General features: G+C 38.5%; 1 protein-coding gene across 2 annotated transcripts in view; it reads left to right on the forward strand.

Moving 5' to 3' along the window:
• Positions 1 to 15,862, forward strand: part of LOC145985430 (uncharacterized) — a 153,205-nt gene extending 137,343 nt beyond the window's left edge. For both annotated transcript variants that reach the window (XM_083119455.1, XM_083119456.1), the window contains exon 5: positions 11,931 to 15,862. In XM_083119455.1, coding sequence (XP_082975581.1) covers positions 11,931 to 12,145 — 215 coding nt within the window. In that variant the 3' untranslated portion in view covers positions 12,146 to 15,862. The remainder of the gene's footprint in view (positions 1 to 11,930) is intronic.
• Positions 15,863 to 26,338: the final 10,476 nt, after the last annotated feature.

Consider the following 26,338-nt stretch of genomic DNA (forward strand, 5'->3'; position numbering starts at 1 on the left):
TATAATTAATCCATGCAAAATTTTCCACCTTCTAGAAGGACGTATGCAGGGTCAAAGCTACCGCACCTCGCTGTTTACACATGTAGGGGATGAGTCAAACTTGACATACTCAAAATGTATCGAAAACATTTAGTAGCGTAATTCTCATGCTAATAGCACCAAATCTTACGCGTAACCTTCTTACGCAAGGTATGCATTATGTGCAAGCATTGCGAAATAAGCAGTGCCAGATCTACAATTCGCAAAAACCCGCGTTGCGTGGGGCCCCGGAGGCAAGTAAGCCTTTAGGGGGCCCTCAGCCATTGGCATAGTACAGGGTTCGTATATGAGTATGTAAAAATAAACGTAGGTACTCTGGGGTACAGAAGTGAATACGATATATACAGGTAAATGTAGTTTCCTGCGCATATAGCACCGTGCCATGTAGGCACATTAAGGGTATGTGGGCCCTCATATTTTCGATGTCGGAAATCTTGGAGGTGATGTGATCAGTACCACGTTGCGGCCGCCTTCAGCCCACCCCGGTACCATTTGATTTGAGGCTGGGTGGGTCCTAGAGCCGCATTATGCGGGGACAAAGCCGGAAAAATTCTAACCTAGCCCCTTGTTTTCCTCAAGGCAGTCAGACTATAATCAAATCAGGCTAGAATTTCACGAGAAATGCAGGGGTGAAAATTTCGTCAACCTATATTTCTTTAATCAGGAAAAAGTTACGCCTCTATGATTGTAACAAATGTATCATTTTCCAGGTGTAAGAAAACAGTGTTATATACAGGGTGACTGGTAATTAGATGTATTCCCTGAAAAGGGTTAAAGTAGAGACAATTTGCAATAAATTTGACCATACGATACCCCGTCCGAAAATTAGTAGTTTTCGAGATAATCGAATTTCAATTGTTTTTTTAAAAAGTGACAATTTTCCACATAAAAAGATGAATTGAGAAAAAACTGCTCATTGTATGGAATTTATTTCAGCGTTTTCTGATAGCTAACAAATAAGTAATAATAATAATAATAATAATAATAATAATAATAATAATAATAATATCGTCTTTATTGAGTGGGCGTGTTTCGGCCTCGCGGGCCGTTCTTACAACAAACCCTTTTAAAAAACATATTACAATTGACACTTTCTACTTCTTGAAAATCATTGTTGCAGTAGAAATAATAAAAATACAAAAAAATAAGAAATAAAAAAGAAATAAAAAACATTCCTACTTATAATGTAAACAATTAATGTACTGAAGGTAAAAAAGGTAAAGGTAAAGTGTTCCCCTGTGCATAGCACCACGCCATGAAGGCGTATAGGGGGTGTGGGGGTAACGCCCCACACTTTCTTGATCCGGTCGTGAGTGGGGGTGATGTGATCAGCATCACGCCCCTGACCGCCTTTACCCCCCAGGGTTTCCCCCAGGTACCCATGTTATTCGACGCTGGGTGGGCGCCGGGGCCGCTTCCACCGTTAGAAAAGTTCCCGGATTTGAACCGGCCGGGGATCGAACCCGGGACCTTTAGCATGGTAGTCAGACGCGTTACCGACTGAGCCACCGCGGCCTATAATGTACTGAAGGTACAGAGTTAAATCTAAAACCACAATTAGAATACAATTATTACAGCTAAAACTACAACCAATACCTCATTCCCATTCATTACAGAAAAGACGAAGCCAGGCACTATTGTTTGGACAGCAGATGCTTCTTTAGATGTATTTTGTATGTTGCAGGGTGGAGCACCCCTGAGGTCAGTGGTGGGGGGAGGTCATTCCATTCTTTTATTGCGGCGACTATGAAAGAATTCCCATAGAATGTTGTTCTGTGTACAGGAATCGTGAAGTGTGTTTTTTGACGAAGGTAAATTTGTTTTCCTTTCTACCTGTACGGAGCAATTTGATCATATAAATATCTTGGTTCCTTATTGTTCAGGATCCTGTACAATAAAGACAATGCCAAAAATGTTATCCTATTCTTAACGTTTAACCAATTAAGTTCCTGTAAGTACGGGGATGTGTGTTCTCTTCTTTTGACATTCAGTATAAATCTTATGCAACTGTTTTGAAGTTTTTGTATCTTGTAATTTAGAGCACTGTGGATGTTTATAAATACGGGGGAAGCATAATCAATTTTTGGCATTACAAGTGTGTTGACTAGGTGAGTTTTTGTTTCTTTGCTTAGCATATGTTTTAATGGAAAAAGTGATTTCAGTTTGGCTATCGAGTTTTTAATTATACGTTACGAATGCAGGCACGCAGGTTTTTACGGACATTTGGTCTCTTAACTTGTGATGTGATGGTGGCCTTGACGTGTTGAACAGCTGTTAAGATCCTCTCCCTGAGCTCTTCTTGCGAGTTTACCGGTGTCTTGTCATGTGGCTCCAAATGTAAAAGTCAAATCGATCGGGGGATCGAGCTGGGCAGTCATCATGCTGATAAATCATGTCACTTCTTGTAGCTAGAGGCAAATCCTCCAACAACACGTTCCGCAAAAAATGTTCATAAGATTTGGAGCAGAAAAAATGGCTCGATCAAATGATTGTTGATTACGCCCATCCATACTTCTGCCTGGGCGTGCGACACTGGATGGATGAAAATTACCCAAAGAAATGGATTGGCCGAGGCGGACCGATTCCCTGGCCGGCTCGATCCCCAGATCGATTTGACGCGTTGCGACTTTTACATTTGGAGCCACATGACAAGACACCGGTAAACTCGCAAGAAGAGCTCAGGGAGAGGATCTTAACAGCTGGTCAACATGTCAAGGCCACCATCACATCACGAGTTGAGAGACCAAATGTCCGTAAAAACCTGCGTGGCTGCATTCGTAACGGAGGTGCCCACTTTGAGCAAGACGTGTAATGTTCTTTAATTGTATTGTTCATTGATTCCATTCACATGAAGATGAATGAAGTATTATTTCTTGTACACAAATGTGAATGACAGCAACATTTGTACCTTGTTGGATAGCAGATGTCACAAGGAAGTAATTTGTACGCTTCGTGTCATACCATTTTTGTTATTAATACGTTGCCAAGTAAACTAAGAGTTCATTTTTTTATCATCACTTGTAAGTTTAGACCCACCCGTTACTTACATGCGATTGTTATTTGGGAAAAACGTTTTTTTTAATGAACCACTTATTTGTTAGCTATCAGAAAACGCCGAAATAAGTTCCATACAATGAGCAGTTTTTTTCTCAATTCATGTGGAAAATTGTCACTTTTTAAAAAAAAACAATTGAAATACGATTATCTCGAAAACTACTAATTTTCGGACGGGGTATCATATGGTCAAATTTATTTCAAATTGTCTTTACTTTAACCCCTTTCAGGGAATACATCTAATTACCAGTCACCCTGTATATATCACATCACGCTCTGACATTACCCCCTTCCCATTTAAAAAAAATTAGTTGAATTCTATATGGCGGACGGAACACAATGTGGTTCCCCCTAAACCTAACCTGTTTCAATCATGACCAATTGTACCCAGCCTAACCCCTTTACTTTTTATAGGGTGTGTTATGGAACTTTGGAATCACTCTCTAGGCCCTTATGTGTGACTTCGTGAACATGAGATCAATAATCACACACACATGCATACATTATATATGATATGTGTGTGTTGATTGATTTGATGTTTTAAGTCCACTTTATGCACAGTAAGGCTAATCGGGACAGGACCTACAGTTTAAAGTGGGATCCGAACCACTATGTGCCTCCACCGGTTATCGAACCCGGGACCCCTTGATTACAAGGCGACGACACTATACCACTGCGCCATCAAGGAGGCTGATATGTGTGTGTAAAGGTAGGTAGGTAGATGGGGCCTTTGGTAATATTTTGCAGGGGGGGCAATCTTTGTAGATTCGGCACTGAAAATAAGGGATAATGTGTGCCTCATTATGCAACACATTAACCTAAGACCACAAGTAAGCACATACGTATGAGCATAATGGTGAAATCATTCCACACCGAGGATGCAGTAATCACAAAACCTGCTCAGTGTGTGCTTATAGGTAGAACATGTATGGGTATCATGATGATATCGGAATACACAATCGGAACATGGGGCCAACTAAACTGTTGTAGTAGAGGTAAAATACTCGAACTTGAAATCAAACCAATGTAAACAGTGTCTAAAGCCACGTCATGTTTTGTGAGTTCGGACAGCTATACACTTCACATTCTTTCTTTGAGCACGATTTTCACGTTGAACGTCATAGAAACGACTCAATATGCATCAAGTTAACAAGAAAAAAAAATCCGTTGAGAAAATGCCAAGCTTCCGGGCCATGGTAAGAAGAAAGGGCTGGTAGGAAACACCCCTTCTTCTAAAACATTTTTGTTATGTTGAAGCTGTACTATTTACAACGACTTGTAAATAATTAAGGAACGTTTACTGCGATATCGTGATATGCTCAATGGGGGCAATTAACACTCAAATTAGTAATACATAGGTCCTTACAGACAATCAAATGTTATATTTATATGTAGTAGTTTCTTATTAGTTTCTAAGTAATCAATAGGTGTCAAATGATTCTATTCTTGGCTCACACAAAAATGGACTGGTTAATTGGGAATAATAATAAAAACACGATAAACTAAACAAGTGATGAGCTAGTAGACTAATTACTTACGTCATGTGCATTAAAAAAAAAAACAACGGGTCGGGTACCCTATTCTACACCCTCGAATTTTGAAATTATTATTTTTTCATTATGAACATTATTTGATCCTATTTGTGAATAAAAAAAATTGGAGCGCGGAAAGAAGTATTTACGACTGTACAGCCGTTTAAAGTTGAAATTTTGTCGTTTGAAATGGTTCGCAATTATTTCCAATTTCTAGATCGTGATACTAACACGACACCAAATTTTAACTATCGATCTCAACCTAACTGAACTAACCTATCCACGCGCCAATGGTTCGTGAGGCTAGCGCCAATGGTTCGTGAGGCTAGCGCCAATGGTTCGTGAGGCTAGCGCCAATGGTTCGTGGGGCTAGCGCCAATGGTTCGTGGGGCTAGCAGACCATCTCCCTGTAAGTCAAGTACAATGTCCCGTATGTCTCGTCGAACAAAGTCCTCTATGTCCTTCATCCGTTGAACGTGTGTCAATCTCATATTTAGTCCTTTTGTCTTAATTCAATGTCACACAAATCAATTCCAATGTCTAAAGTCGCACAAAACAATTGCAATGTCTCAAATATCCAATCCGCCAATAAATTACGTAAATAATATATTGAAATCGCAAATTATCCCATTGCACAAGTCATTCATAACAAGAAAAAATTGCAAATTATCCCATTGCACAAGTCAAAGATAAGAAGAAAAAGAAAATGTTCAGACGTGCGCCTGTGACATGAATCCAAGATGCGCCATGATCAAATCCCTGCAAAACCGTTTCGACGTTACATAAGGAATCTAAATATTGAAAAACGTAAGTTTCCTAGCACGTAGATCTAAAAAAATTACTTTCCGCGCTATTTAGAAACATCGTTTATTATGAAGAACTAATTTTCGTAACGAGAATATTTGAAATGTGCGAAAAATCGAGGGTGTAGAAAAGGGTACCCGAGCCAAAACAACTTCATACTCTTCGCAAAAGTACAGCCTAATGCAGTTAATAAAGCATCCACATGAAAAGTAATACGTGAACTACATACCTGGAAAGTGGGGCAATCACTCTGGTTGGTAGTCACATTTAAGACAAGAGTCAATGGAATTTGACTGACAGCAGCTCAACAGGTGGCCATGTTAACACGATCCGTCTTCCAACCGGTATCGAACACTTCACATATTTCAACGAGCAAAGTACGAACTTTTGTTGCAAATCGTGACATTACATTCCGTTTCTGTGTTTTAAAGAACCCTTTATGCCACTTACGTTGGGAATATCTGCTAATTCTCAAAGTATGAAGAAAAATCAAGCACTGCACTTCTTTCACATTCACACAAAACTGCCACTCGAAAGTTCCTCGCTGTTGATAACAGAGAGCAGTGTTGCCAAGGTATGCTCCTTTATTGTACACACTTTTCGGAAATAATGCAACTATTTTCATGATGAACGAACGTGCATTTTTTATTAATAAGGTGGGATTGGTTTTAACAACAATATTTGAACAAGCGTGTTTTTAGGTACTGGGCTGTTCTTATAACGAATAATTTTCGGTAAATGTTCGATCTAGCACAAACAGATTTCTTCATTTTTACACAAGAAACTACTTACGGAAATGACTTTCTATAGCATTGTACAGTTAACGGCAAAGATAATGGTAGGCAAATTGTCCACCGCTATTTTCATTACTTTTTTATTCTACATCCTGTGTTGTTTTAAGGAATAAAACTATGTTGGTTCGAAGCAGGCATTGTTCTCTGCTTATTGAAGTCATTGTTTCAATTCATTTGTCATCATATCGTTCAATTCAGACCGAATGAAAATGGTGGTGGACAATTCGCCTACTGTTTCTTTCGCCGTTGGATGTACAAGTTCCTGAAGGTAGTTAGCTATTTTAGCGGAAAATATTTTTCTCCCCTGAACTTAAATAAAGAAGAAACGAAGATTTTTTTACTGCGTTTGCCTAACCTAACCGAACCTAACCTAACACTACGTGAATGGTTTGTGGGGCTATCGTGAAAGGTCAATTTTTTTTACTATACACTGACAATTCACGATAGCCCCACAAACCATTCACGTAGTGTTAGGTTAGGCAAACATAGTAAAAAAAATGACCATAAAATAGCTTCCAGATAAAAGAAAATACCTTCAGGAACTTGTACAATGCCATAGAAAGTCATTTCCGTAAGTAGTTTCTTGTGTAAAAATGAAGAAATGTGTTTGTGCTAGATCGAACATTTACCTCATTTTCAAACTACAGGTTATTCATTGATTCAATCAATGTCGCTCATTTCTACCATTAGGTTATCCTCAACGGGAAGAAGAAAGGACGATTATTGTACGTATTTTTTTCTTATTTTGCGCAACGTTTCGCTAATCACGACAATGAAGGTGAATGACGATTAGATGGAATTACTGAAGGGACACTTCTTCATGATCTTAATTTTTTAAAGTAACTTAGTAACCATTAATTTAACATAAACTACAAGTTACTTTTAGTTATTTTCATCTCAGAACATATAATTTATAGAGCTGTATAAAATGTTTCTTCAAAACATCTGATGCTTCACGTTGTAGCTTGCTGGGTTCTGTCAAAAATCCTACAGTTCTTTCAACCGAGCAATTCGTTCAAGATATGCTATTACGGCTTAAGGGAAGAAACTTTGTTCCTTCCTAGTGAAAATATAATTCCATTATCTTAAAGCTATCGCAAAAACTAACTGCGTGTTACTAATTTTCAAATATAACTCAATTGTTACTAGAAAAGTAAATGTTACAAGTAACTCATTAAACGTATACAAACATGAATTTCAGATATGGAACTTTCCTACGACCATTTGCCTACGACGCTGATTTCAGGCGTTTGATTAAAAGATGAATCTAACTATATTTGAGAAGGACGTAGGGCTTGTTAGCTCGTTAACTAACTTAGCAAAAGCACTTCTGCAAATACTGCAAGATCAATCCAATTTCTTTCTCCGTTTCGGAGGAAAAGGGAAGAAAAGATGGCGTTGAAAAGGAACGAACTAATTTGATTTACTATCCTTTATCTACGGTTGATGTCTCGAGTTGAAAATCTCAGAAGAGGATGAGATATATAATTGTAAAACTAATGTTACAAGAACTTTCAAGCAAGATTGATTGATTTAGTTTATTTTACTTCGCTTTTTGTGCCACTTTTGGCTAATTTGCGAAGATGAGGATGAGATCCTGAAATTGATTAATGGACACTCACAAACACCCAGGCCGGGATTCGAACACGGGACCCCTGGCGTCGTAGCGCGATGTACTAACCACTCCGCCACGGGGGCCGGCTTTTAAGCAAGAGAAGAGGGCTTCGAGGACAAGTTTTCGAACGGATTTGCAACTTTTGGAATTATTATATTTTAGTTCCATTGTCAAGACCACTATGATACTCGGCAGTAAATAAATAAATAAAACTAAATGCATCAATGCAGCAAAGTGTAAAGTTTAGTTGTTTCTGTCAGCGATGGCTACACAGTAAAAGAGGTGGTACAGTGGAATGCACAAGTATTGCTTATATATATGTTAAGGAACATATTTTTACGTATGCTGGTGCAGCGACTGTCATCAGCTTGTATGACGTTTTATGTAAATTTTCAAATGTCTCATTGAACAAAATAATGAGAATAAACATCAGCCCTTAGCTAGATATGTTGGCGCCCACCCGCCCTACCGCGAACCGAACTTTATGTGCGTCCTTGAGGCACGTAGCCAGGAGGCGGGCTTGGGGGCTAAAGCCCTCCCCCGAAATGCTACAAATATCTAGTGGTAATTAATTTTGCTTCTTTAGCAGAATTTAATATCTTGTGTAATAAGTTGTAATATACTGAGAAATTCATCTTCATGGCTTAAAGCCTCCTCCCTCCATTTTTTCGCCTTTAGATGGCGGCTGCTGATAAGGGATGAGCACCCTCAGAAATAAAATTCTGGCTACGGGCCTGGCGTCCTTCTAAATTTTCTTCTTATGCCATGGCTTGTCAAATTTTGAGGCGAGGAACCAAAGAAAAACTCATTGCAAATAATATAGGTTATATTTAAAGGTTGGTAGTTTGCATTTCTGATTAAAAGAAGTTTAGCATATTAAAGAATATTTCAGTTATGTCTTAGTGTCTGAAGAACATCTATTAGTACTACTTTGCGAGTAGAAAATTCCAGCAGTGTGTTAACAGAATATAAGCCTACAAGTAAAAGAAGAAAAAGAAGGTTAATAATAATAAGAATTTTATCTATTCTCACGTGGTGAACCCCAAAAGTAGTAACTATGGGTCACGTATCACTTAAAAATATTCAATGTATGTTTTCCTTCTCCCTTACCTCTATCAAGTGTATTTTTTTTCCTTCTCATAGTTTGACTTCCTTGTATTAAAGAAAAAATAAAATAAAGTAGTTTGGATGGCGCCCTACCCTTCAGCCCCTTAGTCTACCCGTCGCTACGATGTTGGACGTTTTGCTTGGAAATACTTGTAATGTAATCAAGGGATCCAGGGTGCAACGGTGTGAAGGAACCCTAAAGGATAAACGATACCATGTAATGAAAGCACCAGAACAAGTTTCGTTTGGCAACAGCTGTTGTCAAGCACTCAACTTTGACGTCCGTTCCCAGCAGGCAGTAGTGTTCTAGCAAATGTGACTGGCTTCGACCATGTGCCGAGTTCACATTTTCTTTCTTCTAATAGACGCCTTTTAAAAGGTTGGAAACGACATAACAATATTTATTTATTTATTTATTGAAATTCCAGTACAGCAGAAGCCATTTTAAACCAGAAAGAAAACATATGGTGATTGCTAGGGGTGTGCGGGACAGAAGTTTTTGTTTCGGGACGGGAAAAGTTCGCAATTTAGGGGCCGGGAAATGTTCAAAATTTCCAGAAGCTCTGGAAATCTCGAATTATACACGTCTTTTTCACTTTAAGTGATTGTTTTCGCATTTCTGGTACAAAAATGAACAATTTTCGATAAGTTCCAGACATTTACAAGCCAGAAAAAGTCGAGAATTAACGACTTTTAAAATTGACCATTCGTATTTCCCCGACTGCTCGGGATCCCGAAAAGTCGGGAATTCATTTCCCGAAGTCAGGATCGGGACGGAAATTTTTTTCCCGATCCCGGTCCCGAATTTTCGGGATCCCGCCCACCCCAAAAATTACTTAGTCCGCGAAGGGAACGTGAACCCCTACTCCTTCTTCGTAATCTCAAGAGTGGCAGATTTCACGAACGTCCTCACGATAATTTTTCCAAGGGGGGGGGGGGGGGGGGTGACAAATGAGACACAATTTATCCCATAATACTGTTGCCCTCTGAAAACTTGTTCCTGCAACGACATAAATTGCTGCGACGAAATTTAATCATGTGTAAAATATATTACAATCATAAGCTGAAATTCATTTTCCACGGGAAGACCTCGCCTTCCCTTGACCCCTTTCCGGACGTCAATGGCAGATTTCTTTTCTAGTTTATCTTTGATGGGCTTTAACATGAATCTCTCAGACGACTTTGAATATGAAGATAAATAGCTGAAAAGAAAGACATGCACCATTGTCAGTTTTTGCTCACTGCATCTTTAAAATATGCCTGGTACAAACCCAGTGCACCGAGAGAAAGCAATATTTAAAACAATAGCGGGTATCGGTTGAGCGGAGAGAAATCTTGGCGACTCCCGAGACTTTCGTCTTGATTTCCCAGAGGGCACAAGTAATCCATGGCCGAACTGGAAAATCTTGCGAATTGTTTCGCTTGCCTGGAAATAAATAACCAGGGGAAGGTGGTGCAGGATCTACTTCAGTCTCGAGCGGAGATGGTCCTTCATTAATATTTCATAAGCAGGGTCTGTAGGTCAGTCCTAATCCTTGCTGCAGATCACGCACCTCAGCATTTGAAATTCACGCTACAGTCTGCAGAGCAGTGCAGAGGGCGTTGCAATACGTTTCCGCCATCAGCTTATAGCTTAGGATATGCTTGTTCGTTTCGAAGTTTTGTTGGATGGCTATTTCTAAAATCCCCAGCCAATGTTAAAAGGATTGCCAACATTTTACACGCGAAATGTTACGTCGTAGACCCGAATAATGCATTTTAAGGTGGAAATAAGATGGGGATTTGAACAAAATACATTGATTTCAACCTCCTTGTAACACTCTTTCTCTTCTCCAGTGGCGTGCCTAGGATTTTAAGAAAGGTGAGGGGGGTAAGGTAAGTATACTCTCATTTTGCTACCTTTCCCTGCCTTTGACGTTGTTCTTAAGGAATACTGCGCCAAAGGGTATGTATGATAAGTGGCGTGCCCAAGGTGGGGGTTATAACCCCCTTTGACCTAGTATTCCTTAAAAAAGAACGTCAAAGGTAGGAAAATATGACAAAATGAGGGCTGACTACCAAGAAAAAAGTATGCATTAAAACCCCTCCCTTTCAAAAATACTGGGCACGCCACTGAGCATACCACCAACCCCCCTTCCCTACCCCTTTGGGCACGCCACTAGGCCTCTCATATCCTGCAAAGATTCAAAGCAAGATTGTGCTTTTAAAAACGTGCAGACTGGAGTTTTATCAGCGCTCTCAAAGAGGAAGAATAAAGTAGACAATATTCTCCCCTCCCCAGTAGTTAGCAAACCTTGCATTCTCGTTTCATTACTCGCCATTTTGAATCCCACCTTCCAGCTTCCACTCTGAACCCTGTGTTTTAGGAAAACTATCTTTATTACCCACATCTAAATCTCTTATTTATTTCCATCTAATTTTTCACCACATACAAACCATACAGTTATTTCTGACAGATATAAGCCTATTGTATTTCACTAGACGACAGCAAATATTTTTTCCATGGAGGGGCAAGAAAGGTATTTTTTCAGGGGAGGGGGTGAACTTGAAATATATTTTCCCATAATAGTGTTGCCCCTGGAAAAGCACTCCTTCAGTTCCTACAATGATCTTACAATACAATTACTGTGACTGGAATGAAATTATGTGTGAATATACTTTTAGGTTGACATTCATTTTCAGGGGGGCAGGTGTGCCCCCTTGCGTTGGTAGAGCACCCCTCAACAAAGAATTTCTAATTGCATTAAAAAGTATAAAAGTACCTTATTTGAGAAAGACTTTGTACTGCATTTATTTTATTGTTTATATTTTTATTGTAGGTTTTTAAAAAGTTTTAACACAGTTCACAAATACTAAATGAACACTAAATGCTCAGAGAGACTTTCCCTAGTGGTTATTAAAAATCACATAATACTGAAGTCTTTATGTTGCGTTAGGAACATATTTTGAAGAATTCTCTTAATATTATTTAATCATTCTTTCCAGGTGCAAGAATGCTGTACAGGTACCTTCCGAAGTCAGTTGGCCTACGTCGCATTACACTACATAAATCTCTGTCAAATGGTGACAAGCTCTATCTTCTAATGTGCGAGTGTTCCAACTTCTTGGATGACCTATCCGCTGCTGCTCTGCTCATTCCGGCACTTCGAGCTCGCCTCTGTGGGTACACGGGGATATATCGGATGACATCATCATTTTGACATACGGCCGACAAGACGTGAAGTCACACCAAGTAAACGAAAATGCACGCAGCATTGGAAGGGTGGAAGAGAGAAGGCGTGGTGCTGTACGGTACACCTCCCGAGCACCATCTTGCTTGAGGACATAGTATTTTCCTCAAAACAGGGAAAAAAAACAGCTGCATAGTGCTTCACCCAAAGTCTTTGACCAATCTATTTCCTGCCATAGCAAGGTATCTCAGCAGAGGTCTGTCTCCTACGGGTGATAATCCCATTCCCTGTTCTGTTGTCCTCTTACCTGAGTTATCAGGTTCAGAATTTTCAAACGTAAGCCTATTAGATCACATGCTTTGAGGAAGGACAAGAACTGTGCCATTTTTTGTCTCAAGATTTTACTCTTGTAAATACTTAACAATAATTATCATTTCATTTTATACTCAGAATTCACAGATAACACTCATCTCACATCATAGAAACAAAAGTCAATTTGCTAACAAGTAAGCTCATTTCATTTCGTAAATGACACATTTTGGGTGTTCTTAATTTCATAGCATCATTAAATTTCATACAACCTCAAAATACACATGTCCTGTGGGCAGAATATTAACATTAAACCACACACAAGACACACCTATGATATATCATTAACATCAATAATATCAACCTAATTATTTTTGCGTTTTACAATTATAAGCTTTTAAAATAAAAATATTTTCTTTATAAAATAAAGTGGTCCCAACAGTGTACAGTATAGGGTTAGTTAAGACAAAAAACCTCATTCAGAGTTCCTTCTTAAGATGTTATTTAATACGTCTCGTGAAATATTCCATGTAACTAGAGTTTTTATTTAAGTAAATCTGAACCTAAAAGTAGAAAAGGTCTGCTGGTCAAGAATAAATAGTGAACATAAAAATATAAAATCACATATTTTTAAAATGGACAATCTTTGCAAATTCACCGAACTAATCAATCTCTGCAGAGGAGTTTCAGTGCTCACTAATACATAATAACACATATATTTAGTAGGACTATCAATTATCCATAGTATAATATTGAAACTTATACTTCCGACTGACATATTTCAAATTGTTGCCAAACTATTAATGTACATAAAATTAGTCGTGGAAGAGAATATTTTTCTTTTTAATTTCATTGTTTGGGAAAGAATCAAAGTGTCACTTATGTATACTAGAAATATGCAAACAGCTTGCTTTGGAGTAAAAGAATATATTTACTTTAAAAATCTGCTACTGAAGATTACATTTAATGTTCAAATGATTTTTTTAAAGTTATTTATATAATTAAAGCAATACAGTGATCTATACTTTAAAATAATAAAAATATTATTAGTTTTGATCCACAATAACTTAACATTCTTTCTTACATAATTATTGACACCAAATTATGAGAAATCTGAAATTATTATGAATTATATTAGTTGTAGCATTTATCTTACATGCACCAGAATTTACATCGCCCAACTTTTGCTTGAAGAAAAGTTGAAAGAATATAAAAAGCAAATTTATTACTAAAAATAAAGCCAAACTAGAAAAATAATTAAACTTGAAATTGTGTTTACATGCTGTCTTTTAAAATACTAAACTTGCAATAACAATTTGTTGCTGGGTGATCTGTTTATGAAATAAACAATATGTAAAACAAGAACTTCACCAGCCAATGTACCATGTTATTAACAACTAGTATATTTAGTGAAAAATGAATTAAAAATGATTTGACATTGGAAACCTCAAAACAATTTTCAAAATGGCAACAATTTTAACAATACTATAAGAATCAAGTGCACTCATTTTTTAAGTTCTTTCGGACATAAAAAAGTGAGTTTTTGAAAGAAGCTCAAAATGAAACACCAACATATAAATAAAATAATGACTGTTGAAAGAGCTACATAATTAAAGAAAGGTATTTTTAAAGATATATTTTAATACATATTAATTAAAACAGTTTTAAATTCTCATAACTTAACACTATTACTTGTAGCTAACTATATGTATAATTGTTTTTAACAAAGAAAAATAAATGTATGTAATTTAGTTACAATAATGAAGTATTCACAGAATATATGCATCAGAAAAGGAAAAGTACTACTTTCCTCTGTAGAAAGTAAGAGAACATTGGCATAAAGCTATTTTCAAATATGCTTGTCCGAGACATTTATTTACACAGACATCTACCATACATCACGAGGACATTGAAAACTCACGCAAAGTTTTATGTGGATATTTGATTCTTCAGTTACTGATGTGAGACGTATAGAGGAAAGAGTAAATACACAAACAAGCATTTTTAGCTGAAGAAAGTGAAAGAAACTTATTCAACTCCTACCTAATTTCAATTACTACATCCAATTTAAAACGCAATTAGTGCTTCTCGAAAATGATAATTCTGGATAAAATTTAGAATAAACGCAAAGCTTGGCAGTTGAAGTTTATAAAGTGGAAAAAACACACTTTAATCTATTATGAACAAGAATCTAGATATCTATTACATAGTCAATTACCTATTTCTAGAATTTATTCTCTTAATAGTATTGTCAATTAAATGACAAAAATAATTTTCTGAAAAAAAATCACAGCAATATTTCAATCCAATGGCAATTTGCAAGTATAATAGATGTAGCATTAAGTAGGTAGAATTTCCAAAATAGAACTAGAATTAGTGTGAATAAAAATTTATTAATACACTGCAAAATTGAAATGAAAAGCTAAGTAGTAACTATAAATTTGGTTTTGGCATGTGTGGTAATCTGCAGTTGTACCAATTTAATTTATTTTTCCATTTGAAGAGAAATAATGTAAATTAAAGTTATTTGAACCATAAATAACATGATAATTTACGCAATTAACTAGAATACAATTACAATGATAACATGTTATTTCTGTACTTATAAATTTTAAAGTATTGATGTTAATTAAAAAATGCATCCTTCCCACAATACAAATAATACATTTCTTTATTTCAAATATATGAAAAAATACCCATAGTGTTAGAGATCTCAAATTACTACTAGATACAACAACGCATATGCAAGATAGTATCCAATTAAGGATCCAATCTATAGTACAACCACAGAATACCACAATGACAATGACTGGTTGATAAAAAAATAAACATTTACAGCTTAAGTAAGAATATATTCACTCCCCAATTGCCAATTATGATGTAGGATACATTTGTAGCCAAATAAATGGCTTTAGAATGAAATTAACCTTTTTTGATTCAACTGAAGATTCTGATATAGATAGACAAGTACATAGATTCAGCCGTCAAGAGGGAATTAGTGGGACTAGCCCTAACAAATCATTAGGTGTGAGAAGAAACAAAAGTTTAATCTAGGAGATTTTATTCTCCAAAATATTTAATGCTAAATCCTATGCATTCTGCAAATTGACTTTTCTCTCAATTACACTTGAATATTCTCAAAGTGTATTTTTGCAAAATTAATAGCTTATTGTTGCAATACACGGTATTATTAATTTGTTATTCTTGTCCATTGGACCATGAATGAATTTCAAGCCAATTTTTCAATTCAGGTAATTAATTATAGGTATTCATTTAACAACATGAATTATGAAAGGTACAATGTACCTTGTAACTGCTTTGTGGTAGCTTTGTTTTCTCTACAAGACTTTCTAGTGAGTGATAACTTTTGACATTTTTATTGATATTTTGCACAAATGCGTTGAGGTGGGAGAAAAACTTGAGTTTTTCATCCTACAAATGCACATGTTATATATATATACATATATATATTTAAAAAAAGTTTTTCTCTTATACGTTAATAAAAATTTTACATTTATTAAACAAGTGTTGTTTTATTGTAGTGTAAGCCTTGAATGCAGGGTTGTTAAAGGTTCAGGAACCCATAAATTCTAATGGGTTCTACAATATGACCAGAATCTTTCTTCTCACACAATTTAAATTCAGTCTAACTTGCATATTGTTTCAGTTCAATACAGAACTTGGACCGGATTTAAATTGATCCAGAAAAAAGGTTCCTGGACCGAATTTAAATTGATCTGGAAAAAAAGTTCCTGGACCGAATTAAAATGCTTTAAACATGAAAAGGTTTTTTACTTAATTTATTCACATGTGTTCACAAGATGCCAGAATATGTAATATATATTGATTTCAAGCATCATTTCACACACACAACACAATAAATTATGTGAACATTCTGGCTTAATCAGGGATCCAAAATACATTTATGGCATTAAATGCAACAGCCTACTATTGAACTAAAAAAAATATATCTTGTAGGTTATGGTTGTTAGAAGCATATAAACATAAAAAATTCCACAAAGCAAGCAATATGTACATGAAATAAAAATGATTGAACTACAAGCCACAATTTCCACAACTTAATATTACTATGCATGTTACATGACTTTATAAGCAGTAAGTTATTTATATACCTATGGAAGTACTTATGTATCTGTGTACCAATTTATTTTATTCAATTAATTTCAGTGGCTACTGCCACCATCCACATCTGAACTTGTAGCAAGATTAATAGAAATATAGAGGTTAAACCAATCGCTTGTTGTCCTCGTGATAAAACGACAGTAAGAAGAGGGGTGCCCACAGGGGGGTTTCATGACGCGTCTGCACCACGGAAATTTGGGGAGGGGGACAAAATTTTATACCAATTCTATATATATTCACACAAAAATGGGGGGGGGGTCATATCCTTTGTTTGACTTGTTATTGTGGTTATTATGTATAGTTTTTCTACCTTACCTGTGGATGACCACCTCTTATGTCTTTAGAATCGGTTTGGATGGAGGGGGCATGGTATTCACATTAATACAAGGTTAGTCGGGCAGACAAACTGTGCAGAATAAGGTTGACTAACAATGGCAGTGAGCCTAAAGTATCTAAAGTAAACATACATATATTACTTAAATATGTCTGTATTATACAGTGATGCCACCACAGGAGGTCATTCGACGGAAGTCAATTCTAGGGTAGCAAGGAGGGAAAACATTGACGGCCAAGGGCACCTGCAGGGGACCACAGAGGAGCAATTACCCATTCGATTTCAAATTTTATGCAAATGAAAATTAATTTTGTAAAATTTTCCTGCTTGCTTCGTTCGCATTATCTGCTTTTCTCGTTTTCGTCAAGTTCAGATCTATAGCTAGGGGCAGCGGGAGTCGGGCATGGGTGCCGAATGATCTAAAAAAAAGTTGTAAAAGCGAGAATGCCATGGCGTCCAGTGAAATTATTTGCGCCCTATTAATCAATATTATTTTCAACTGCAAAAATTGGATCTAGAAATTTTCTTGCTCACTTTGCTCGCATTCTACTTGTTTTCTGTGATGTAATGTACAGTAGAGCGTCGATTATCCGAAGTAATTGGGGGACATGGGTGTTCGGAAAACTGGTTTGTTCGGATAATCGAACTGTACATGTTTATTTGCCAAAAAGAAGTACTGTACAGTAAATTTATTCATACAAACAGGCATCTCTTTAAGTATTACAAAGTAACGTACAAAGGCAACTTTAGTAGGAATATATAGTATGTGGTACAGTTTATTAAACAAAAATATGTACATATTACATACGCATTTTGCATGAACAATACATACACCGACAGAAGTGTGCTGATTGTTGAAACACAGCGACTGGCGGCTTGGCCGGTCAGCAGCACCTTATGAAGGCCCCATTAGAAGCAATGTTCCGCCAGCGGTGGCTCAGTGCGGCGACTACTGTGGGAAACTTGGTTTGGGAGTGAGGGGGATGATGGACGGTAGGGTGGGAGAGTAACAGGTGCGAGCGAGTACACAGTTCGGTTAAGCGGTCGTTCGGTTGACCGACGTTCGGATAATCGACGCTCTACTGTATTTGCATACTTATTTTCCATTTTAAGTCGCTCCATGTTGCATTTGTGTAAAAAATATGTTGTACATGAAAGTTACACATGCATCTTCAGAATGCATTTATCATTCATTTTCTGCCGTTCAAAAATACAGTTTGTGTGCTTGATTTCCAGCTAATGTGAAATTGACGGTGTTGAAAAAAAAAATTCAAAATTCAAAATTCCAAACAAATGCTTTAACACAGACTTCTACCCCCTTTTTGAGTAATTTATGAGGAAAATAACGTCTTTAATAATAATAATATGTAATAATAATAAAGCTATTATTAATGTTATTATTATTATTATTGGTACGTTGGTCCTTGTCCCTCCCCAGACAAAAATTCGTGGTTGCACCTCTGGTATTATATTTTTCCGCAAATTTTGTCTGACAAAAATAATTTGAGTAATTAATTCAGCATAAATGGGGATGATGTTCTACCATTTTGGAGGGGAGTGCATCATGGGCCTTGGGGGGGGGGGATGGGCACCACTGATAAGAGGTGAATGTAAACATTGAAACTAAATTAAAATCTATGTGCTATTGTTGCAATATGCAGATAAGGAACAATGTCAGAAACTGAACATGTGGAATCACATTCATAAATGTGCATGTAAGATACTTTCTCCTTTATAAGCAACTGTCTGATTGCCCGGGCATTTATTGATCCCAATCTTCTAATAGACAGGAATATAATGAATTCTAACTATAGTGTAAAATGAACTTGGAGTTGAACGGCACTGGAAGTGTCACTATTCATCTCAGCGGCCCAAAAAACTATGGTTTCCACACTAATATTGGTCGTTTAACATGTCATCCCCTTCCCACACCCACCCCTAGGTGCCAGGGATGTCTTGGAGTTGAATGGCATTGGGAGTGCCATTATTCATCTTAGCGACCCCAAAAACTATGGATTCCACACTAATATCGGTAGTTTTACATGTCACCCTCTTCCCAACCCCACCCCTAGAAATGCCAGGGGTGTCTTGGAGTTGAACGGCATTGGGAGTGTCACTATTCATCTTAGCTTGTTATTTTTATAGTTCTGATCGGAAAGGAACAAAACCAAAAGCTATTTCTTATGCTTTGAATAATCAAAAAGCACTGATGAGATTCTTGGATAATAGAAAAATAGAAATCGATAACAATGCTGTGACAACTATGGATTCCACACTAATATCGGTCGTTTTCGTTTATTTTTACATGTCACCCCCTTCCCACCCCTAGAGATGCCAGGGTGTCTTACCTCCACAGTATTTCTTTTTAGATTGTAAGTCATGTGTGTACCAAGTTTGTTCTTCGTGAATGTCACCATTTAGCTTAGAGACTCTGAAAACTATGGATTCGATACTAATCTAGGTCATTTTTTACATTTTATTTTTAACCCCCTCTCACACTCAATCCCGATAGGTGATGAACTTGGAGTTGAACGGCATTGGGAGTGTCAATATTCATCTTAGCGAGCCCGAAAACTATGGATTCCACACTAATATTGGTCGTTTTTGATTATTTTTACATGTCACCCCCTTCCCACCCCCGTGGATGCCAGAGGTATCTTACCTCCACAGTATTTCTCTCGAAATTGCAAGTGGTAAGTGTACCAAGTTTGGTTGAAATCGCTCCAGGCGTTCAAGAGTTATGTTGGAACAAACACACATACATCCATTTTTATATACCAGGTGGTCCAAAAGTCCTGGTCCAAAAGTCCTGGAACGGTCAACTATCGTGAGAAATACACAACGAATTGGAAAACGAAAAAATACGTGTTTAATAAGTGAAAGAAAGCTATTCAATGATATCGCACTTTACAACAGATTTGGGGGTTAGTAACGGTCCCTTTCAGGATTCGGCCAGGGAAGCTAGGGGAATTTATGAGCCAAGAGCTCGACCTAACATTACCTGGTCTTGTTTACCCGTTGCAGTTACCAATGATCAGATACTTAATTTCTTCATCTTGTAGATAAGGGAAACAAATAGAGATTTTAACATATTTAATTAATAACGACATAAACCTAACATACTTACACAAGAATAAGGATACACTTGTTACACATGTAAACAGAAACTTCTCTCCAATTGGCACTTATCGCCACACACGACTGTATACTCATAGCACAATACTGTTCCGGGTTCGAACTCTTATGCACACACTGTACCGTATTAGTTACTGGCGCACTCTCGTGTTCTTAACGCACCTGTCCGTAACAAATCTTAGCGGGTAATGTATATTTCAAGTCTCGTCACACACTGTGTTCTCTTCCAAACTATTTCCCAAAAACTGTAACTTTTGGTGAATCACGTGTCCCCCTGGCCCAATGAGATCGTTTGGCGTTGTTTAGACTAAACCGTGGGAACAGCATCTCCTGGTCATTCTCTGGATTCTCCAGTTTCTGCCACATGTTAGCTAAATTAGTTCAGCGACGATGGACTGTGTCCAGTCGAAGGGATACAGGGCTCATTTGTCACTTCTCGCATTCCTTCGTCCTGGTCCCTTCTGGGGAGGGAAGAAACGTAGCCCACACAGGAAGAAACGTAGTTCCCAACTTTCCGAAGGAAAGTATTTTCAACATGCAGCAACATAGAATTGCTATAACTTGAATCCCCACCCATGCCCCCTGGGGGTGGGGTGGGGGGCAATTGTGAAATTTGAAATGGAAACTCCCATTTTGTATTGTAGAATCAGATTCTACGTAAGAAAATAACTGGGTTTCTGTACTACATTTCGTGTAACCCAGGAACAACGACGTGGACGTAGTATTTTGTTCCCATCCGGGTGCTTGTTTTAGGTGAGTCCCCTCGCCTCTGTGGTGACCGGAACTTAATTATACGCTCACCACCGCCTTTTCTCCGTTCCCCACGTCGAAAAGCATAAACGTCTGAATTGTTCATTGTTTACGTCACGGCCCGATTTGTTTTTCTTCCGTGCTCCCATAGGGCCACTCGAAGGCGACTGGTCTGCCATCTGGCGACTCTATGCGGGCATGTGATTACCTTGACATTCGTCGGCAGTTCGCTGCGTGACTCTATATTCTTTGCGCTGCGTGAGCAGTTCCCAAACAACAACGATACACACACAGTGGGCTTACTCATCGTGCCACCAGGTCGGTTTGGCGTGAGGAGATGCCTGTAATCTACCATGGTGAAGGTCACGTGCTTAAGGCAATCGTTGTGCAAGAGGTGAGATCTTACAGAATGTGAAAGTGGGCGGTCAAATTTAGTTTCAGTAACCCTGTGTGCATTCTTTGCAACTCACGAAGGGGAAGGGGGGAGGGGGGAATCGTGCTTGACTATTAATAGGTCTATGTTCTCATGATGCGGGGGTTTGGTGATAGGGAACGATCATACAGAGACGTTGCGTTGCGCATTTATTCAACGGTACATTCCCGAATCGTGCACCTATTTCAAAATCTACTCTTTATCGAACCGTTGATCGCTTCGAAAGAACTAGAGTAGTCAGGGATGAACCACGATGTGGAAGACTCCTACAAACGACGAGAAATCTTTGGAGTTCTAATGCATTTCCAAGAAACTCCCATACTTCGAGTTGAAAAGTAGCTCAACAAACCGAAGTAAGTAAAACATATATCCTTAGAATTGTGAAGTCGCATCGGTATAAAATAAAACTAGTGTAAGAACTCATCGGAGACAACTATGATCATAGACTTGAATACTGAAAGGAAATGATGCTACGATTCAACAGAAATAATAGATTTCTGTGGTGGACTTGTTTCTCCGATGAAGCTACCTTTGAGTTGAGCGGATCTGTCAACCGGCATCACATGAGGTATTGGGCCACTGAGAATCCCCACTGGATGAGGGAGCATCGTACACAGTACCCGCAAAAAGTTAACGTTTGGGCTGGAATATTGTGTAATCGTATTATCGGGCCATACTTCATTGATGGCAATTTGACATCTGAAAAGTACGTAAATTTGTTGACCAATGAGATAATACCTGAAATACAAACTATCGTTGGGGATGCATTCGCGAATGTTTGGTATCTACAAGATGGAGCTCAAGTTCATTTTGCTTTAATTGTTTGCAATGTACTGAACAACGCTTTCCCTGACAGGTGGATTGGTAGAAGGGGCACCATAGAGTGGCCACCGAGGTAACCCGATTTGACACCTATTGATTTCTTCTATTGGGGATACTTGAAAAGCAAAGTTTTTGAAACCAAACCCAATGACATCGAGGAACTGAAAGACAGAATTCGTACTGTTAAATGGAATTAGTCTGGAGATGTTACAGAATGTTTCCAATGGTGTGTATCTTCGGTTGGGACTGTGCCAAGAAAAGGGGGGATACCAATTTGAGCAGAAAATGACTTGAGGTTGGCAAGAACAGCGAATGCTGAGAGGCGAGGGGACTCACCTACAACAAGCACCCCGATGGTGAGAGGCGAGTGGACTCATCTACAACAAGCACCCCAATAGTGAGAGGTGAGAGGACTCACCTACAACAAGCATCCCGATGGTGAGAATCGAGGGGACTCACCTACAACAAGCACCCCGATGGTGAAAGGCGAGGGGACTCACCTACTACAAGCACCCCGATGGTGAGAGGCGAGGGGACTCACCTACAACAAGCACCCCGATGGTGAGAGGCGAGGGGACTTACCTAAAACAAGCACCCGATGGGAACAAAATACTACTACGTCCACGTCGTTGTTCCTGGGTTATGCGAAATGTAGTACCAAAACCCAGTTACTTTCTTATGTAGAATCCGATTCTACAATACAAAATGGGGGTTTCCATTTCAAATTTCACAGTTGCCCCCCACCCCACCCCCAGGGGGTGGGGGTGGGGAATCAAGTGTGATGCCTGATGTTTAAAATGAGCAATATTTTTTTTTTGTTTCAATATGTTACAATATAAACACAAAATGTAATACAAATAATACACCCTACAATGTAATTTGATGAAATTTAGTAAATATCACTGAGTTTCTTGAGTCACAGTCCATATATATATATTCAATCTGTGGTCCATGGCTTCATAACTTCAAGTTGCCATCCAACCATTTGACAGCGCTACCGCATCTCCTTATCCACAGGCGATGGTAAACATTCTTACTTAGAGACCGTTCTTGTTCTGGTGTTTAATATGTGGATATTGTAACACTCATTCCATTACTTCACATTCAAGTGATGCATTTACTTTACCGCTAACATGTTACTGCACACAAAAACATGAAGCGTAACCGTGGATATGGGTCGGGGTTGACTTGTAGTTATTTAAATGGAAAGTTTCCAGTCTGCACAATTTTGCTGATGGCCACTGCTGCATAATCATCTGTTGCATCATGTGACACTGCTTGGTTTTACTTGCTCAAGTAGTGGAAGCCAAAAGGTCGTGGGCTTGTCCATTATCGATGTTTAGTTCATGGGGAAAATTAATAATGGCGTGTCTTTTCTTGATTTCTGTGTCTATTACGGTGTGTGCTACATGCTTGGTGGACACTTTCTTGATTGGTTGACTTGGTGTATTAAGTAAATTTTATGCACAGTAATGCTAATTGGGACTGGACCTACAGTTTAAAGTGGGAACCAAACCACTATGTACCTCCACTGGGTATCGAACTCAGGACCCCTTCATTACAAGGCAACGATGCCACCACTGTGTAATCGGGAAGGCCCGACACTTTCTAAATTTGGTGGTTGTTATATCTGATGTGTTTTGCTAGGCCAGTGGTGGGTTGTTTTTCTTTCACATTGGATCTACAAGGCGTATTCGGAAAGTAAGTACCGAAAGGGTGTAAAAAATAAAGTTAAATAGTTTCGTACCGTTTTTTATTTGCATTGCATTCTACAGACCTTAAACTACTTTTCTACGTAGTTTCCACCATTGTTCAAGCATTTGTCGTAGCGTGGTACTAGTTTTTGTATCCCATCATCATAGAATGTTCCCGCCTATGACAAAAGCCATCCATGCACTGCTGCTTCGACGTTGTCATCCTCGTCGAAACGCTGACCAGCAAGAAACTTCTTCCTCAGATGAAGAAAGAGATGGTAGTCACATGGTGCCAAGTCAGGGCTGTTGGCAGATGAACAAATTGTTCCCAGCCGAATAACGTGATCAAATTTTGAGTTTGTTGGGCCGTATGCGGACGAGTATTGTCGTGAAGCAACACAATGATTTCGCTAAGCATTCCGGTTGTTTATTTTGAATTCCACGACGCAGCCGGATTAATGTGTCACAGCAGGCACCTTTGTTGGTGGTCAGTCCTCTGGCAAGAATTCAACCATTCTTGCATTGAGAAAACAAATCACAGACCGGTCTTCACAGTTGGTGGGCCGATTGATTTTCTTGAACATTTCAAACCTTCAGAAAACTACGAAGAAAAAGCATGATCTGCTCCCACACGTGCCTGCGGCTAACTAACGGATGAAGGACGTCAGCGAGAACTCACACGGTCGCGACTGCATCGCTACAGAGGCAATATTTGCAAACGGTACTTACTTTACAAATACACATCGTAGTTTTAGGCGAGTAATTACTTTAAAGGATAATTGCATATGTGTGTGTGTGTGGGGGGGGGGGGTTAAGCTATATACATGCAAACCATTTCCATCATGTGGTACGTAGGGCAAAGTGGGGAAAACAAATTTTAAAAAATACACCTCGCAAAAGCAATATTGTCTTAACAAACGGGCCGGGCCGTATCTACTAAAGTGGTTCTGGCAAGAGAACGGACTTGGAAATTCTATTTTTGTCTTATCCGTCAAAAGCCAAGGAGGTTCACATGAACAGCTGAACCAATCGGCTTTGTCCAGTTGCAGTGGGGAGGGGGAGTTCTCGTGGTATTCTGCGTTGCCAAATTTTTCATTTTGGGTCGTTTTCGAAACAGGTGGCAACCTCATCAAAGCCAGCACGGGGAAGACTAATGGTTGCCGCCACGTAGCAAGCAAATGGGTCTCCGATTCCCTGCCTCTCCCTGAAATGTGAGCGAAGGGGGCTTGTTGACAGGAAGAGGTGTCGTGTACAACTGGACAAAAATCAAGTGTGTAGCAACCGGTAGCAACACCGCTTTTCCCCCCTCGAACTGGAGGCAGAAAGTCTGGGTTTCCTCAAGTGCATTCTCTTGCCGGAACCACTTTAGGCACAACAATTGTGCAAATGTTGGGACGCTACCACTGTGTATGTACTTGGGACTCAACTCTCCCAACTCATTTTCGCTATGCTATTTCTTCTCAACTCTGTTGTTTCAAAATGCAGAAAGTACGTGTGCATCGAGCTCTGCGATAGGGAGAGGAGAGGTGGAGCAGACTTCACTGTGGTGGAGGGGAAGGTATGCAAACGTGATAGTTTCTGACCGAAGGGTATTTTGTTTGTAGTCCCCTTTTATCTGTTGGAAGAAGTACTCAGCCACAAGGAGCCAAGTTCATTGATAAATAAATCTTTCTGAAATTATATCTTTAGGCTTGACTCAAGATTGGAATGCTTGCTGCAGTCAAAAGTGGGTAGAAAATGCACTTCTCCTAAACTATCATCGCCTTTCTTACATTCCTACAAAGCAAAATAAAATACGATAGTGTCATATTTGCGCACTTAGCATCACGACGAATAGAATGAATGAGGATTAGATGATATCGATGAAGGAACACTCATGAAAGAGGAAAGAGCTTACGCGCACTTTCTGCACGATGCAATATTTACTTGTTTCAGCCCCTGCAGCAGATGAATATGCCACTTCTCAACTCTACAACCAATGACACAGAGAGACGTTTCGCCACCATTCACACAGTTGTGAGAGTCGAGTCAGAGTAGATACGTCATGGTCTCCTATGATTCTTGCATGCAAGTGTCAAGTTTACACCGATTCCATTACAAGAACATATATTGGTAATAAGTGATTATCGGGCATTGTGTAACACATTGTAATTATTATTATTACAATGAACTACTGAATAATATTTCAACTAGACTTTGCACGACTGTAGGTATATAATAACACTGCGGAACAAAAAAAAGATTTTATTTTGCGGCATAAAATTTAATAACAGTTTCAGCACACAAAACAGCTGTTATTGCCAATTGTATGATTGGTTCAGTTGAATTGACTCCAGTTATCAAAATAAACACACCATGGAAAATGTAGGAGGTAAAATTACTCTACGCTTTTCTCGGTAATATCAAAATTTGATATTGGGCTGAAATTCCCATAATAAACTTATTTATTTATTTGTAAATTGTTGCTAGGCAACTTATGAAGCATTGCTAGGCAATATAGCGGACACTCAACAAACCTTAAGGAAGAATACCAAAACATAAAAATGGTTTTAGAAAAAAATTGAATATGCTGAACATAAGTGGCTCGTGTGTGTGGATTTGAA

The sequence above is a fragment of the Lepisma saccharinum genome, chromosome 3 (genome assembly GCF_977018435.1).
Source record: "Lepisma saccharinum chromosome 3, izLepSacc3.1, whole genome shotgun sequence".
In the NCBI taxonomy this organism is placed as follows: domain Eukaryota; kingdom Metazoa; phylum Arthropoda; class Insecta; order Zygentoma; family Lepismatidae; genus Lepisma; species Lepisma saccharinum.